The sequence below is a fragment of the Paroedura picta genome, chromosome 5, assembly GCF_049243985.1.
Source record: "Paroedura picta isolate Pp20150507F chromosome 5, Ppicta_v3.0, whole genome shotgun sequence".
Classification (NCBI taxonomy): Eukaryota; Metazoa; Chordata; class Lepidosauria; order Squamata; family Gekkonidae; genus Paroedura; species Paroedura picta.
This window is the reverse complement of record NC_135373.1, coordinates 29219215-29232254: the sequence shown is the minus strand read 5'-3', so window position 1 is coordinate 29232254 and position 13040 is coordinate 29219215. Positions and strand designations below refer to the sequence as shown.

The 13040-nt window shown below is 48.1% G+C and overlaps 1 protein-coding gene across 7 annotated transcripts in view; it reads right to left on the bottom strand.

Annotated features, from left to right (window-relative positions):
- Positions 1–13040, bottom strand: part of GRAMD1A (GRAM domain containing 1A) — a 105192-nt gene that overhangs the window by 58365 nt on the left and 33787 nt on the right. For 6 of the 7 annotated variants that reach the window (XM_077336962.1, XM_077336963.1, XM_077336965.1 and 3 more), the window contains 2 exons: positions 9766–9786; positions 2259–2343 (listed from right to left, as the gene is read on the bottom strand). In XM_077336962.1, coding sequence (XP_077193077.1) covers positions 2259–2343; positions 9766–9786 — 106 coding nt within the window. Of the gene's footprint in view, positions 1–2258; positions 2344–3647; positions 4168–9765; positions 9787–13040 lie in introns of those variants that run through there. The other variant, XM_077336968.1, reaches the window with a different exon arrangement.

Genomic DNA, 13040 nt, shown 5'->3' with positions numbered 1-13040 from the left:
TCCTCCCCTAAACTACAGTTTCCAGAATTCTTTGGGAAGACTCCTAACCACTGAACAGGCAATAAGTGCAGGGGCTAGAACTATGAGCAGACACATAGACTGCATGTGCTGGAGGCTTCAAGGAGGCAGCCAAGAGTCTCTCCAAACAGGAATGAACAAGAACTTCAAGGCTGCTATTGCAGAACAGATGGGTGGAAAATTAGGAATCAATGAGAGGCATTGACAAATGCACCACTTAAAACAAATTCCACATTCAAGCTGAGAGTCAAGTCTATATTTAGGGAAGGGAAAGGTCAGTTCTGGGCTGATTCTGCACTTAATTTGTTTTTTCTGTTGTCGATCCTGCTGAATTCAGATCGATTTGTTCCCGGGTCTTCCTCTTTCCTCCCCATCTCACCCAAATTGAAACAGAAAGCCTTCTGCACTTGATTGGGGAAGCTCAGAGGGGGGAGGGGAGCGATGGTCACCAAGCTGAACTACCTTTCCTGAACTAGCAAGGGGACAGGGGGGATGGGTGAAGTCCAGCCAGCACTAGTGCTTTATTTCTTCTCGTTTTTTAATTTATTGGACTTTTATCCCATCACTCCCAGACAAGGTGGCTCGTGGTGGCTAATGATATATAAAATATAAAATCCATAAAATACACTATTAAACTCTTGAGCCAGCAGCAGCCTCTCAGAGAACGAGGCAAATCTCTGCTGAGAGAAGTGTGGGCTTCTGGAGCACAATCACTTTAAAACAGCAAGGGAAGACTTGTAACTGGGAACCAGGAAGTCTTTGAACTGACGCCCTGGCCAATCAGCAAAGAGGGTTTTGCTAGATCCGTGTTGCAGGCATGGAACAGGAAGTTAATTCACAAAAAAGCAGAAATCTGCACTTATACTGGTGGCAGTTTTTTCAAATATCGTGGCTTATATCCATTCCTGGATATCACGGGGGAATGTTGCAGAGGGAAAATTTAAAGCACCCCAAATCAAAATGGAAATCGAATTCAGTGTAGATAGGAGGAATTTATTTGAGCTGGGAGTGGATGAAAAGCCCCGTGCAGACTCGACCCTGGTCTAAATTCCAATTGTGGGCCCACAGAACCAACATGGGATAATGGCTAGAAAGTGTCAGAATAGGATCTCAGAGATCTGGTTTCCAATCCTTAGCCTACAATGGAAGCATGTTTGGTGAGTGTCAGCTATTCACACACACTCAGCTTCAGCTACCTCACAGGGTCACTGTGAGGACAAAATGGAGACCGTGAGAATGACGCATGCCACTTTGCATCCATATTCGGGAGAAAAGCACCGTATGAATTTAATGTTAAAACCTATTTAATAACATTTGTGTATTTTAAACTTTGTAAGTTGCCCTAAGCCTCTAGGGAAGAGTGGGATATAAATGTATAAACAAAACTATGTAATCACCACTTATACAAACAATTCCAAAAAAAGACAGGAATAGGTGATTGTGAGAAGCTGCACGTTAAAATCAGTCCTTTTGAGCCAAAACAGGAACCCTCCGATGGAACAATTTCTCTCATCGGCAGAAGTGGCAAAAGAACTGGGCAGGTTGGATCCAGCAGATCCCTTCCATCAGTAAGGAGTCTTCCTCCACTACAGGAGGAAGCCTTCATCCACCAAAGAAAGATCCTGCTCTTTAGGGGAAGGGAGTGGACGGCTTCATTTGGATCTGCATTCTAGGATCAAGCGGGCTTATTTTACCCATGAATTTAGAGGCAAAAGAATGAAAGCCCCGGGGCGGTTCACTAACACAGCCGATCAAGTCAGTATGATGCAAAGCTTTTTCTGACACATGTGGGAATGCACTCTTGATTTAGAGCTGGGCAAAAGCTGAGACTGGCAGCCTCAGGAAGTGCATATTTTAGAAGGCGAGCTCCAAATCAGGGACCTTAGAAAGACTAGTTGGAGCAGCACCTAGCAGATTTTTCTTTGCCACGCAGCAAGCCTTTTGATTTTGATTTTATACATTAGTGCATTCCACACAATACTTTGACCACTGAGGAAGACCCCTCAGTGTCGAAACACATTTGGTCCATTCTGTTGGTCTATTTCATGTTTTTAAATGATGCTGCCTTCCACCCACCTTCGTGGCCTTCTGCCCTTTCCTTTACCATCACTCTCCCAACGGTCTTGATTGCTATAAACAGTTAACATGGAATGACGGCCTCACCTGCCCTGTTGGGATCCCCCCAATTAAAAAAATCCAGCACAACCTCCTTTCACCCTCCACCTCCTCCTGTGTCTTACCCACGAGGAGTCGTTCGGTTTCTGGAAGCCCCTTGAAGATCCTGCGGAAGTCCTCGTTGCGTTGCTTATAAGTGGGGCTCAGCATCTGCCAACAGCAATCAGGCACGTGAGGAAGGCACTGCCCCCTTTGAACCACTCCCACTTGCCCCTCTCCCTGAGGACACGAGAACTGCTCTCCCAGGGCTCTTTTCCACCAAGGGGGAAGACTTCTACCAAAGTAGGCCTTTTCTGACATGGAAGAGGCAAGCTGAGCATCTGTGGCTTGCCTCTTCAGTTGGCCTTTTCTGACATGGAAGAGGCAAGCCGAGCGTCTGTGGCTTGCCTCTTCAGTTGGCCTTCTCTGGCATGGAAGAGGCAAGCCGAGCGTCTGTGGCTTGCCTCTTCAGTTGGAGGACAGACCTTTGGGTTGGAGGACAGCTTGGATTGGGTCTGAGCAGGGGGATTAGGCTGTTAGCCACATACTTGGGAAGGCAATGGCAGAACTTCCAAGTCTGGTTGGAGGGCAGGGGATATAGCAAAATGGAGGAGGTTAAAGGGGGTCTTGGTCAGTGGCTGGAGTGCCCCTTGGAACCCCAGGATCAGAGGAAGGCAGGAAATACAATTAATTAATTGGTTGATTAAAATCCTCACTTGCTAAGATGGAGCAGTGGGGCAGGAAGAAAAACTTCATGGGACACACCACGTTTTGCGGGGGGGAATGGGGGCCATCACTCTGACAGCATTTCGACTAGGGAGGCACAGAAGTGGGGTGCAATGGAAGGATCCCATTTTCCATGCTGCCCTTTCTCCCAGGGGTGGCAGGACTTAGCTCTCTCTTCCCCAGGCGATGGTCACAACAACTCTAGGAGGTAGGTCCAAGAGCAAGAGATGGCAACTGGTGCAAGGGAAGCCTGCATTTGCGACCCAGTGCTAGATTGGAACCTGAGTTTTCCAAATCGCTAACGGCAGCTACACTGCCCTGGTTCTTAGGAGAACTTTTGCCACAGCTGATTCTTGAAGGGTCCAGAGTGCAATCCTTGAGGAAGCAATCACGGGTACAGGAGCAGCTACAGAGAAGAGGCAACCAGCAAGACCCAATGGATAAGAAGCCCCTCCCCCCCCCCATGTTGGAGCTCCTGCAGATAGGGAAGGGACTGCTGAAGGCAGGAGGGAGGTGAGAACACACCTAGGACTCCCTGCACAGAGTTCCTCCTGCAGATAGGAAAGGCAATGCTGAAGGGAGGTAAGAACACCCCTACAACTCCCTGCACAGGGTTTCTTGCACACTCTGGAAACAAGGACAGAAGCCTAGAGCGCCCCAGATTCATTCAGGGCTGCTGCTCCGGGCAAGCCGAGAAACAGAAAAGTTTTTTAAAAAAAGAAGAACAAAACGAACGAGGCGTCTCTTACTCTGTCCCGATGGGGTGGCTGAGTTGAATCCCTTGTTTTACTGCAGGGGGCAGGGGCAGCCCCCACTCAAGAGGGAATTTCTGGCCAGTGGCAGCATGAGCAGTGAAAAGGGTGAGCTTCGGAGCAGCCGGGAGAAGGAGGCAGTGCCAGGAGCCCGGCAAGGCGGGTTTGGGTGCCGTATTGGTGCAGGATCAGCAGAGGGAAAGGGGGGAGCCTGCACGCCAGGAGGGGAGGCCGGGCAGCAGCTGGCCGAAAGGGGAAGATCAGGGGGGAAGTGGAAGCGGAGCAAAGGGGTTTGTTTGGGGAGTGGAGCATTCATGCAGGACGGAGATCAGGGAAGGGGGGGGGTGCAGAGGCCCGATCCACCGGCGGAGCAGATGGAGGAGAGGAGAGGAAAGGAATAAAGGGGGTGCCGGACAGCAAAAGGGAAGGGAGGAAGATGGAAACTTTTGCCGGAGCCCATCAAACAAGGGAGAAGAGGCCTCCCCCCAGGGACAGCTCCGGTTACACTGGCCAGCCATTGGCTGAGGGTGCTCCGGTGTCCTTTACAGGAAACAAAAGGGCTGGGGGTGGGTGGGAAGGAGGGTGTCAGGCTGCCGTTAACCATATCCTGCCCAGGCAGGGACTGGGCCTGAGTGAAGACAACACACCCCACTTGGGCTGCTCCCGGAAGCCCCAGGAGGCTTAGAGCAGAGCTGTGGCAGACCAGGGGCTCTGCACATGACCAATCATCTTTGCACATGGCCTGAGACCTGAGAGCAAATTCCTTCCTCCGCCCCATGCAATTCCATGCCTCTTGCAAACCTGATGCCAACACAGACGTCCTTCCAGGGGTTTAGAAACAGATAAAGGTAATTTCCAAATCAGATAGTGTGTGTGTGTGTGTGGGGGGGGGGGGATTCAGCTCAGCTTCTCCCCTCTCTCCTGATGCTTATCCTGCAAACTGGCTCTCTTGCCTCCTGTTTCCTTCTTCTCCCTCCGTATATTTCCAAAGGGCCGAAGTGGCAGAGTCCAGGGCAATAGACTAGACCAGAAGTAGTCAAACTGCGGCCCTCCAGATGTCCATTGACTACAATTCTCAAGAGCCCCTGCCAGCAAATGCTGCATTTGCTGGCAGGGGCTCATGGGAATTGTAGTCTGTCGACATCTGGAGGGCCGCAGTTTGACTACCCCTGGACTGGACTGTAATACTCCATCCACACTGCAGAGAGAAAACACTCTTTTCACATTCTGCTTTAAAAAGAACCTCCCCACTAGCAGAAATACCAGCATATTGGAGAGATTTTCAGCCTAGTGCCCACCCTGCAGCATTTACTTTCTGATTTTCAGAGAACTGCTTCATTTTAGTTTTTTTTCCCCAAACAGTGATCCTCAGTCTACAGTGACATCATCCATCCCATCACACAGGGTCTCTACCATACAATCCTGCTGCATGCACATTCTTTCTACCTAAAATCAGGATTCGGACCTTTGAGGGGCCAACACACCCTTCTTAAGAGAATTAGTTGGGAAGTCCCTGGTTTAAGTCACTCGGTCACATCTCCGATATCGGACCCGATTACAGTGGCCTGTTCTACAGGGTTGTTGTAAAAATTAGCAAGGGAGGGTTGCCAACCTCTAGGTGGTCCCCGGAGGTCGTCCAGGATGACAACTGATCCCCAAGCAACAGAGGTCGGTTCCCCAGAGAAAACTGCTGCATGGACCCAATGTCATTATACCACCCCCAGCTCCCTCCCCTCCACAATACTAACTCATCCTGGGCTTCACCCCCAAAATCTCCAGGAATTTCCCTATCCCAGTTTGGCAACTGAAAGCCAGCTTGGTGTAGTGGTTAGGAGTGCGGACTTCTAATCTGGCAAGCTGGGTATGATTCCCTGCTCCCTCACATGCAGCCAGCTGGGTGACCTTGGGCTCGCCACAGCACTGAGAAAGCTGTTCTGACCGAGCAGGAATATCAGGGCTCTCTCAGCCTCACCTCCCTCACAGGGTGTCTGTTGCAGGGAGAGGAAAGGGAAGGCGAATGTAAGCCGCTTTGAGATTCCTTTGGGGAGAGAAAAGCGGCATATAAGAACCAATTCTCTTCTTCATTAATATCAGGGCTCTCTCAGCCTTTCCTACCAGCCAGGGTGTCTGTCCTTCTATCCTTCTCTAGGTATAAAACCCCATTATAGAAACGGGCCCTTTGTCTCTGCCAAAGAGTGTGTTCATCGAGCTGTTCCTGTAGATGCCTGTTTGTATTAGTCTACTAAATAAACATTCCTTTTGGATTTCACTACCACCGTGGTCTCGAGGAACCGGATTGTTCCAGTGACTTTACAGGGGTGCCTTCTGCCTGGTTCATGACAGGTAACCACATTGGTCTGCAGCAGGGCGGGGGGGGGGGAGTTTGGGTCCAGGGACCCGTTTAAGACCAGTGAGGTTTTATTCAAGGCATACACACTCTTCTTCTGATACTCAGCATTTCACCATTAAGAAGGGTACATCTGCCCATCAGTCTCCAATTCTGATATATTTATTTTCCTTCACTACGTGAAGGAATTAAACCTGAGCAAATGGCGACCATATAAACTAAGCTTGTTATTCCCGTTTGCTCTTTGCATCTGTTCAACGCCTTTATTATGCTGCATGTCAATCTGCTGCTCATCCTCAATGTATGATAACTTCCGTTTCAGTGTATCCAAAGAAATGTGCATACGCACGAAAGCTCATGATGATGCAATCCATTCAGACATGTCCAAACCTCGGCAATTCTATAGGAAAGTCTTCACCATGTGCCCGTCGCTGACTGCTTCTTTTAGTTGGTTCATGGTCATTCCTTTGTCGGCTTTGATCGTTTCGAGCCAGCGGATCCTTTGGCGGCCACATTTCCTTTTGCTGCTGACCATGCCGAGCATTCATGATTTTTCTAGCGAGTTTGATCACATGATGTGTCCAAAGTAAGTGAGCTTTAGCCGCAATATCTTCCCTTCTAATGACATAGTTGGTTTGCTCCTCTCTAGAACTGTCTTAAAAGCCTCTTGTGGCGCAGAGTGGTAAGGCAGCAGACATGCAGTCTGAAAGCTCTGCCCATGAGGCTGGGAGTTCAATCGAGTTCAATCGAGGTGGACTCAGCCTTCCATCCTTCCGAGGTCGGTAAAATGAGTATCCAACTTGCTGGGGGGTAAACGGTAATGACTGGGGAAGGCACTGGCAAACCACCCCGTATTGAGTCTGCCATGAAAACGCTAGAGGGTGTCACCCCAAGGGTCAGACATGACTCGGTGCTTGCACAGGGGATACCTTTACCTTTCCCTTTTAAAACTGTCTTGTTGGTAACTTTGGCTGTCCGTGGTATTAGCAGCATTTGTCTCCAACAGAGATACCTTTTATTCATACCTTGAATAAAATGTCATAGGTCTTAAAGGTGCCACTGGAATTGAAATTTGTATGATAAGAGGAAGCCTCTGAATGGATCCTATACAAATGCACTTTTTAAACACTTTCAATAGAAGCTTCGGACAGCTGTGGATTCAGATCAGAGATATGGAGTTTCTTCGACCAGGCAAAGATCAGCACTGGAGAATTTAAAATGCTACTCTGTCCCACAACGCCGATCTGAATCAGGGCCCCACACAGCTGCTGAAATTTAAAATTAGAATCACGTGCCGTTCGGTTCTCAAAGCTACATAGAAGGAAGAACACATCCAAGTGGTGATGCTTCCATGTCACTGAACTGCAGCCAGGTGGAATTTTCCCTTTAGGCTACTCATAAAAGTCAAGGATCCAGCGGCCCTTCATCCTCTTGTTCCCATCCTCTTGTATAAACAAGACCCACGTGATGGATCAGAATGTCATACTGCTGAGAAATTTGAGGGCGTTTGTTTAGAAATCTGTTAGGAGAGCGAATTCAGTTAATCGGAGCTGGTATCAATGCAATTGGATATAGATTTTGATATTTTTCGGCTACCCAAAGTGGGATTTTTCAGAACTACCAGACAGCTGAAGCTGAGGGGTGTTTTAAGAGGCTGCAGATCCTTTCCACACCTCCTAGGTGAACTCTCGCGTCTTGGAGAAAGTGTTGGTATTGAAAGCCCTTTAAACTCCTTTCAACTTCACTCACACTGGGATTTGCAAAAGGCATTTAAACTTTAAAGGGACCATGATCCCTTTAAAGTTTAAATGGCTGTTTCCCCCTCCAGCACTTTATTTCAGGGCCCATAGAACTGGTCCCCTAGTCCAATATTTTTCAAACTTGGGGGGGGGGGGGAGGGGTTGCAGGTTTTTTTGAGGAGATGCGTCAGCAGCTATGCTGCAAATCTGATATTTTATCTCCAGACTGAACTTCTGTAACTCATTCTACCGGGCCTCCCCTTGTCCCTACTCCAGAAATTACAGCTAGTCCAAAATGCACCTGCCACAGAGTCCTCACTAGAACACCATGCTCATAAAAACCTCATGCATAGGCAGCTGCATTGGCTCCCAGTAGAGGTCCAGATTAGATTTAAGATGCTGGTTTTTACTTTTAAGGCCATTCACAGTGGGTCCAGTGTACCTGAGGGACCATTTCTCTCCAAATACATCCTCCATAATCGTGCTCAGCCGGTTCCAACAGGCTGGTGGTCCCTGGCCCACAAGAGTATGCCTGGCCTTGATCAAGGACGGGGCCTTTTCAGTCCTGGTCCCTATCTGGTGAAATGAGCTCCTGGAGGAGACACAGGCCCTGTTGGAGCTTACCCAGTTCCACAGGGCCTGAAAACGGAGTTCTTCCACCAGGCATTTGGTTGAGGCTGAGCCCCCAGTGTGATCTAAGAGCCCCCCTGTCCCCCTTGTAACTCTCTACCCTGTAACCACCTGATCCTGACAATCAATGGGAGGGTAATGTGGGAGAGGCCTGGATGCAAGGGATGAAGATGTTGTTTCAGATACTCTAATAGATTTTAATTTTATATTGTTTTAAATTATGTACAGCACCCTGAGACGGCTGGGTTGAGAGGGGCAGTCTTGTAAATCAAATAACAAAAAATCAAATAATATTTTTCAAGTTCAATATGCCTCAACCCAAATACTATAGGGGATTGCACCCCTCTAAAATCCATTCTCTCAATATAAGACCTCTACTCTGAGAAAACATATGAAGAAGAGTTGGTTCTTATATGCCGCTTTTCTCTATCCGAAGGAGTCTCAAAGGGGCTTACAGTCGCCTTCCCTTTCCTCTCCCCACAACGGACACCCTGTGAGGTGGGTGAGGCTGGGGGAGCCCTGATATTACTGAAGAAGAAGAAGAGTTGGTTCTTGTATGTCGCTTTTGTCTACCCGAAGGAGTCTCAAAGCGGCTTTCAGTTGCCTTCCCTTTGGGATAATCCCCTGAACCTCCACTACCATCCCAAATTCCTCCTGTTGTGTTACCAGTGGAGAAGGAGATTGGAGGGGACAGATGACAGAGGAGGAAACGGGCTGCGAAACCCGGGGGGGGGGGTTTGCCAATGCTGCTAGAGCATCCCTTGCATGGTGCAGGAGGGTGGCAGGGATGTCCGTCCTCCCTTGAGCATTGGCAGAGCACAGAAGCAGACAGCAGTGGTGGGAAGAAAGAGCTAACGGGATCACCAGCAGCAGGTGAGACCCGAAGGTGCCAGGAGAGCAACTGGACTACCACGAGCAGGAGAGAGGGAAGAGGGTGCTTCTAACCCTTCATCCCTCCATTCTATCTGAGGCCAGGACTGAGCCAGCTTGCTAAAAGTCATGCGCTAGAGGTCCCTGCCTCACCAAGCATGGATGCAAGGACCCTAGGACCTGACAGTAGGTTTTGGAAAAGCTGTATTTGAGAGGGGTCAGTTTTATTTTATTGTAGAGATGTGGCTGTCTGTCTTTTTATCTTTGAAACGCTAAGAAATTTAGAGTAGCCAACAGACCTGTCCCTTTAAAAGAGGCTTTAACGGAATGTTCTCCACTTTTTCTTCAGGGCCTTGAAAAGGTTCAGTTGCCTTTTCCATATATTGAGCTTCTCTAATAAGGACAGGACATATTTCTCCAGGCCTGTAGGAAAGCCCACATTTGCTTCCTGCCAAATTATATTTTCGCAAAACCAGAGCAGTCTATTCTTATGTACCACCCACCCTGACGGGGAAAAAAAGTCACTTACACTGTACCAGCTTTGCATTTTCTGAAAGACAAAGAGAAAGAAAGAGAAAGAGGCGAAGTTAGTATAATTTGCACAATGAGTAAATGAAACCATCACACCCTCGTTCCCATCCGCCCTTTCTAATTCAAATACAAGGGATGCCAACCTCCAGGTAGGACCTGGGGACCAGGAGCTCCTTTCTGGCACACTGTCCTGTCCATCTTGCCCTGCCCTCTCTTCGTATTCGTGAAGAGCACCGCCTTGTGCTCTTTCTCAGCCAACGAATGTATCCAAACCCTTCGGAAAACGGTAGGCAACAGGAGCCTGGGGGCCGCTTCCAGACTGGGAAGCTATGACCAAGTTCGTTTACTGAATTCCAAGTTGGGCCCAAGTTCTCCCAGGATCCCAAGCAATTTCCACGTGGCAGAGGTCGGTTCACCAAGAGGTATGGCATCATATCTCCAATGAGCTTTCTCCCCTCCTCGGTCTCCCCAAGCACATCCCCAGGAATTGCCCTGAAATTGGCCACTCCACAGTTGGCAAACTCGAGCCATTGGAACTCGACCGTTCGGCTCCAGACAGGCTGGCTCACCGGCAAAGGGAGCCCCCTCTGCTGTTCTTTCAAAAAAAAAAATTCTCCCCCACTTTATTACAAAAAAAAAAAGGCCTTCGGCATAATTTACAACCCAGTTTTGGGGGGGGGGGGGGAAATACAGAAATAAAGCCATCCAAGTCAGCCTAAAACAGTACATCCCCAAACCCTGAAATATAAAACCAGCAACAGTAAATAGAAAGTGCATTTAATTTATTCACTTCATTTCTGCCCCCACCTTTCCCCCTAATGGAGACCCAAAGCAAGCTTAACATTGTTCCCTTCTCCTTCATTTTATCCTCACAGCAACCCTGTGAGGTAGGCCAGGCTGAGAGTTTCCAGCTGGCCTATCATCATCCAGCAAGCTTTCAGGGCAGAGTAGGGATTCAAACCTGCGACACCTAAGGTGTCTGCTACAACACACACCGGCGGATAAACCAGTTTTACCCTGCTGTCTACAGGTAACAATGTAAGTAACAAGTGAACGAGAAAAGTCTATGATCAGGGGGGTCGCCACACAAAAGGCCCCGTCACTGTCTAAGCCCTGATTTAAATACGATGCTTGCAGGTGAGAAGGACTTACCCAGACCATGCATCCAAGCATCTTGTTTAAACTGGGAAGTGAAATATTAGCCTACCAGAGATCCCTACCGCAAGCAGGCATTATGCAGGCGTGTTAATAATGTCACACACACAGTGGCACCATTCGAACCCCGCCCCCTGCAACACAATACAGGTCAGACCTTCCTGCCTGAGTCATTTCTAAATCAGGCCTCACCTGCAAACGGAAGGGTGCCCCAGAACTGGGCATCAGGGGGATAATCCCAGAAGACAGGTCTTTAGAGGGAGGTGAGCCATGATGAAGGTTAGCTTTGATAAGGAGGAACAGGAGATGAATTAGCATTAAAAGAACAGAAGAGGGTAGACTTTTCAGAAGGGGGTCTCAGGAAGAGAGTAAGTAGATGGCTACGTAAACACGGAAGAAGAAGAACAAGAGAAAGAGTGAGGACATGGTAGGAGCACTGCGGGGACAAGGAAAAGAAATTGTAACGGGTGTTAAAGAGAGGGCTGAACTGCTCAATTCCTTCTGCTCAGCCTTCTCTTGCAAGGGAAATCGTGCTCAACGTGACAAAATCATATCACGTGAGGAGGGATGGGAGCTGCAGCCTAGGATCACTGTAGGGGTAGTCCATAAACACTTAGTTGCTTTAAATGAAACGAAGTCCTCTGGGCCAGATGAATTGCCTCCAAGGGTAATAAGAGAACTTGCAGGTAGAATTTCTGAGCCTCTGTCCATTATTTTTGACAATCCTTGGAGAACAAGTGAAGTGCTAGAAGATCAGAGGTGAGCCAATGTTGTCCCCATCTTCAAGAAGGGGAAGGAAGAAAGGAGGATCCAGATAACTACCTCATCTATAGCTAGCAAAATTTTGGAACAAATCATCAAACAGTCAGCCCTTCAGCAGCTAGAGCAGATGGCTGCGATTACGAAGATTCAGCATGGGTTTTGCAAGAACAAGTCATGTCAGACCAACCTTATCTCTTTTTGAGAAAGTTACTACTTTGCTGGAGCAAAGGAATGCTGTGGACATAGTTTACCAAGATTTCAGTAAAGCTTTTGATAAGGTTCCACATGATATTCCTGTTGATGGTAAAATGCAGTAGGGATCCTATTACTGGTAGGTGGATCAACAACTTGTTGACAGCTTGCACCCAAAGGGTGCTTGCTAATGATTCGTCATCCTCTTGGAGAGGAGTGACAAGTGGAGTGCCTCAGGGCTCTGTCCAGGGCCCTGTGTTGTTCAGCATATTTATAAATTATTTGGATGAAGGCATAGAGGGGGTGCCATCTGATTTGCAGGTGATAATAAACTGGCAGGGGTAGCAAACATGGCAGAAGACAGAATCAGGATACAGGATGATCCTGACAGGCTGGAAAATGGGGCTAAAATGAATAAAATGAATTTCAGTAGTGATAACTGTAAAGTTCTGCATTTAGGTAGGAAAAATCAAATGCATCATTATAAGATGGTGGAAATCTGTCTGGGTAGTGGTATATGCAAAAAGGATCTGGGGGTCTTAGTAGACCATACACTGAACATGAGTCAGCAGTGTGACTCGGCAGCTAAAAAGACAAATGGGATTTGGAGCTGTATCAAAAGAAGTATTGGGTCCAGATCGCACAAGGTGATGGTATTGCTTTACTCTTCTCTAGTTAGACCTCACTTAGAATACTGTGTTCAGTTTTGGGCACCACTATTGAAGAAAGATGTAGACAAACTGGAGTGCGTTCAGAGGCGGGCAATGAAAATAGCAAGGGATCTGGAGACCCTGATGCATGAGGAAAGGTTGAGAGCTTGAATTGGGCAGCCTGGAGAGAAGACAACCAAAAACTGATATGATAACCATCTTCAAGTACTTGAAAGGATGTCAGGTAGAGCATGGATAAGAACTGTTTTCTGACCCAGAGGGTCGGACCAGAACCACTGGGTTGAAATTAATTCAAAAGCATTTTCGGCTAAACATCTGGAAGAAGTTCCTGACACTTAGAGAAATTCCTCAGAGGAACAGGCTTCCTCGGGAGGTGGTGGGTTCTCTGGAAGATGTTAAGCAGAGGCTAGAAAGCCACCTGACAGAAATGCTGATTCTGTGAAGCATAGGCAGATTGTGAGCAGGTACTGTGTCAGTGCTTGTGGCACTTTCT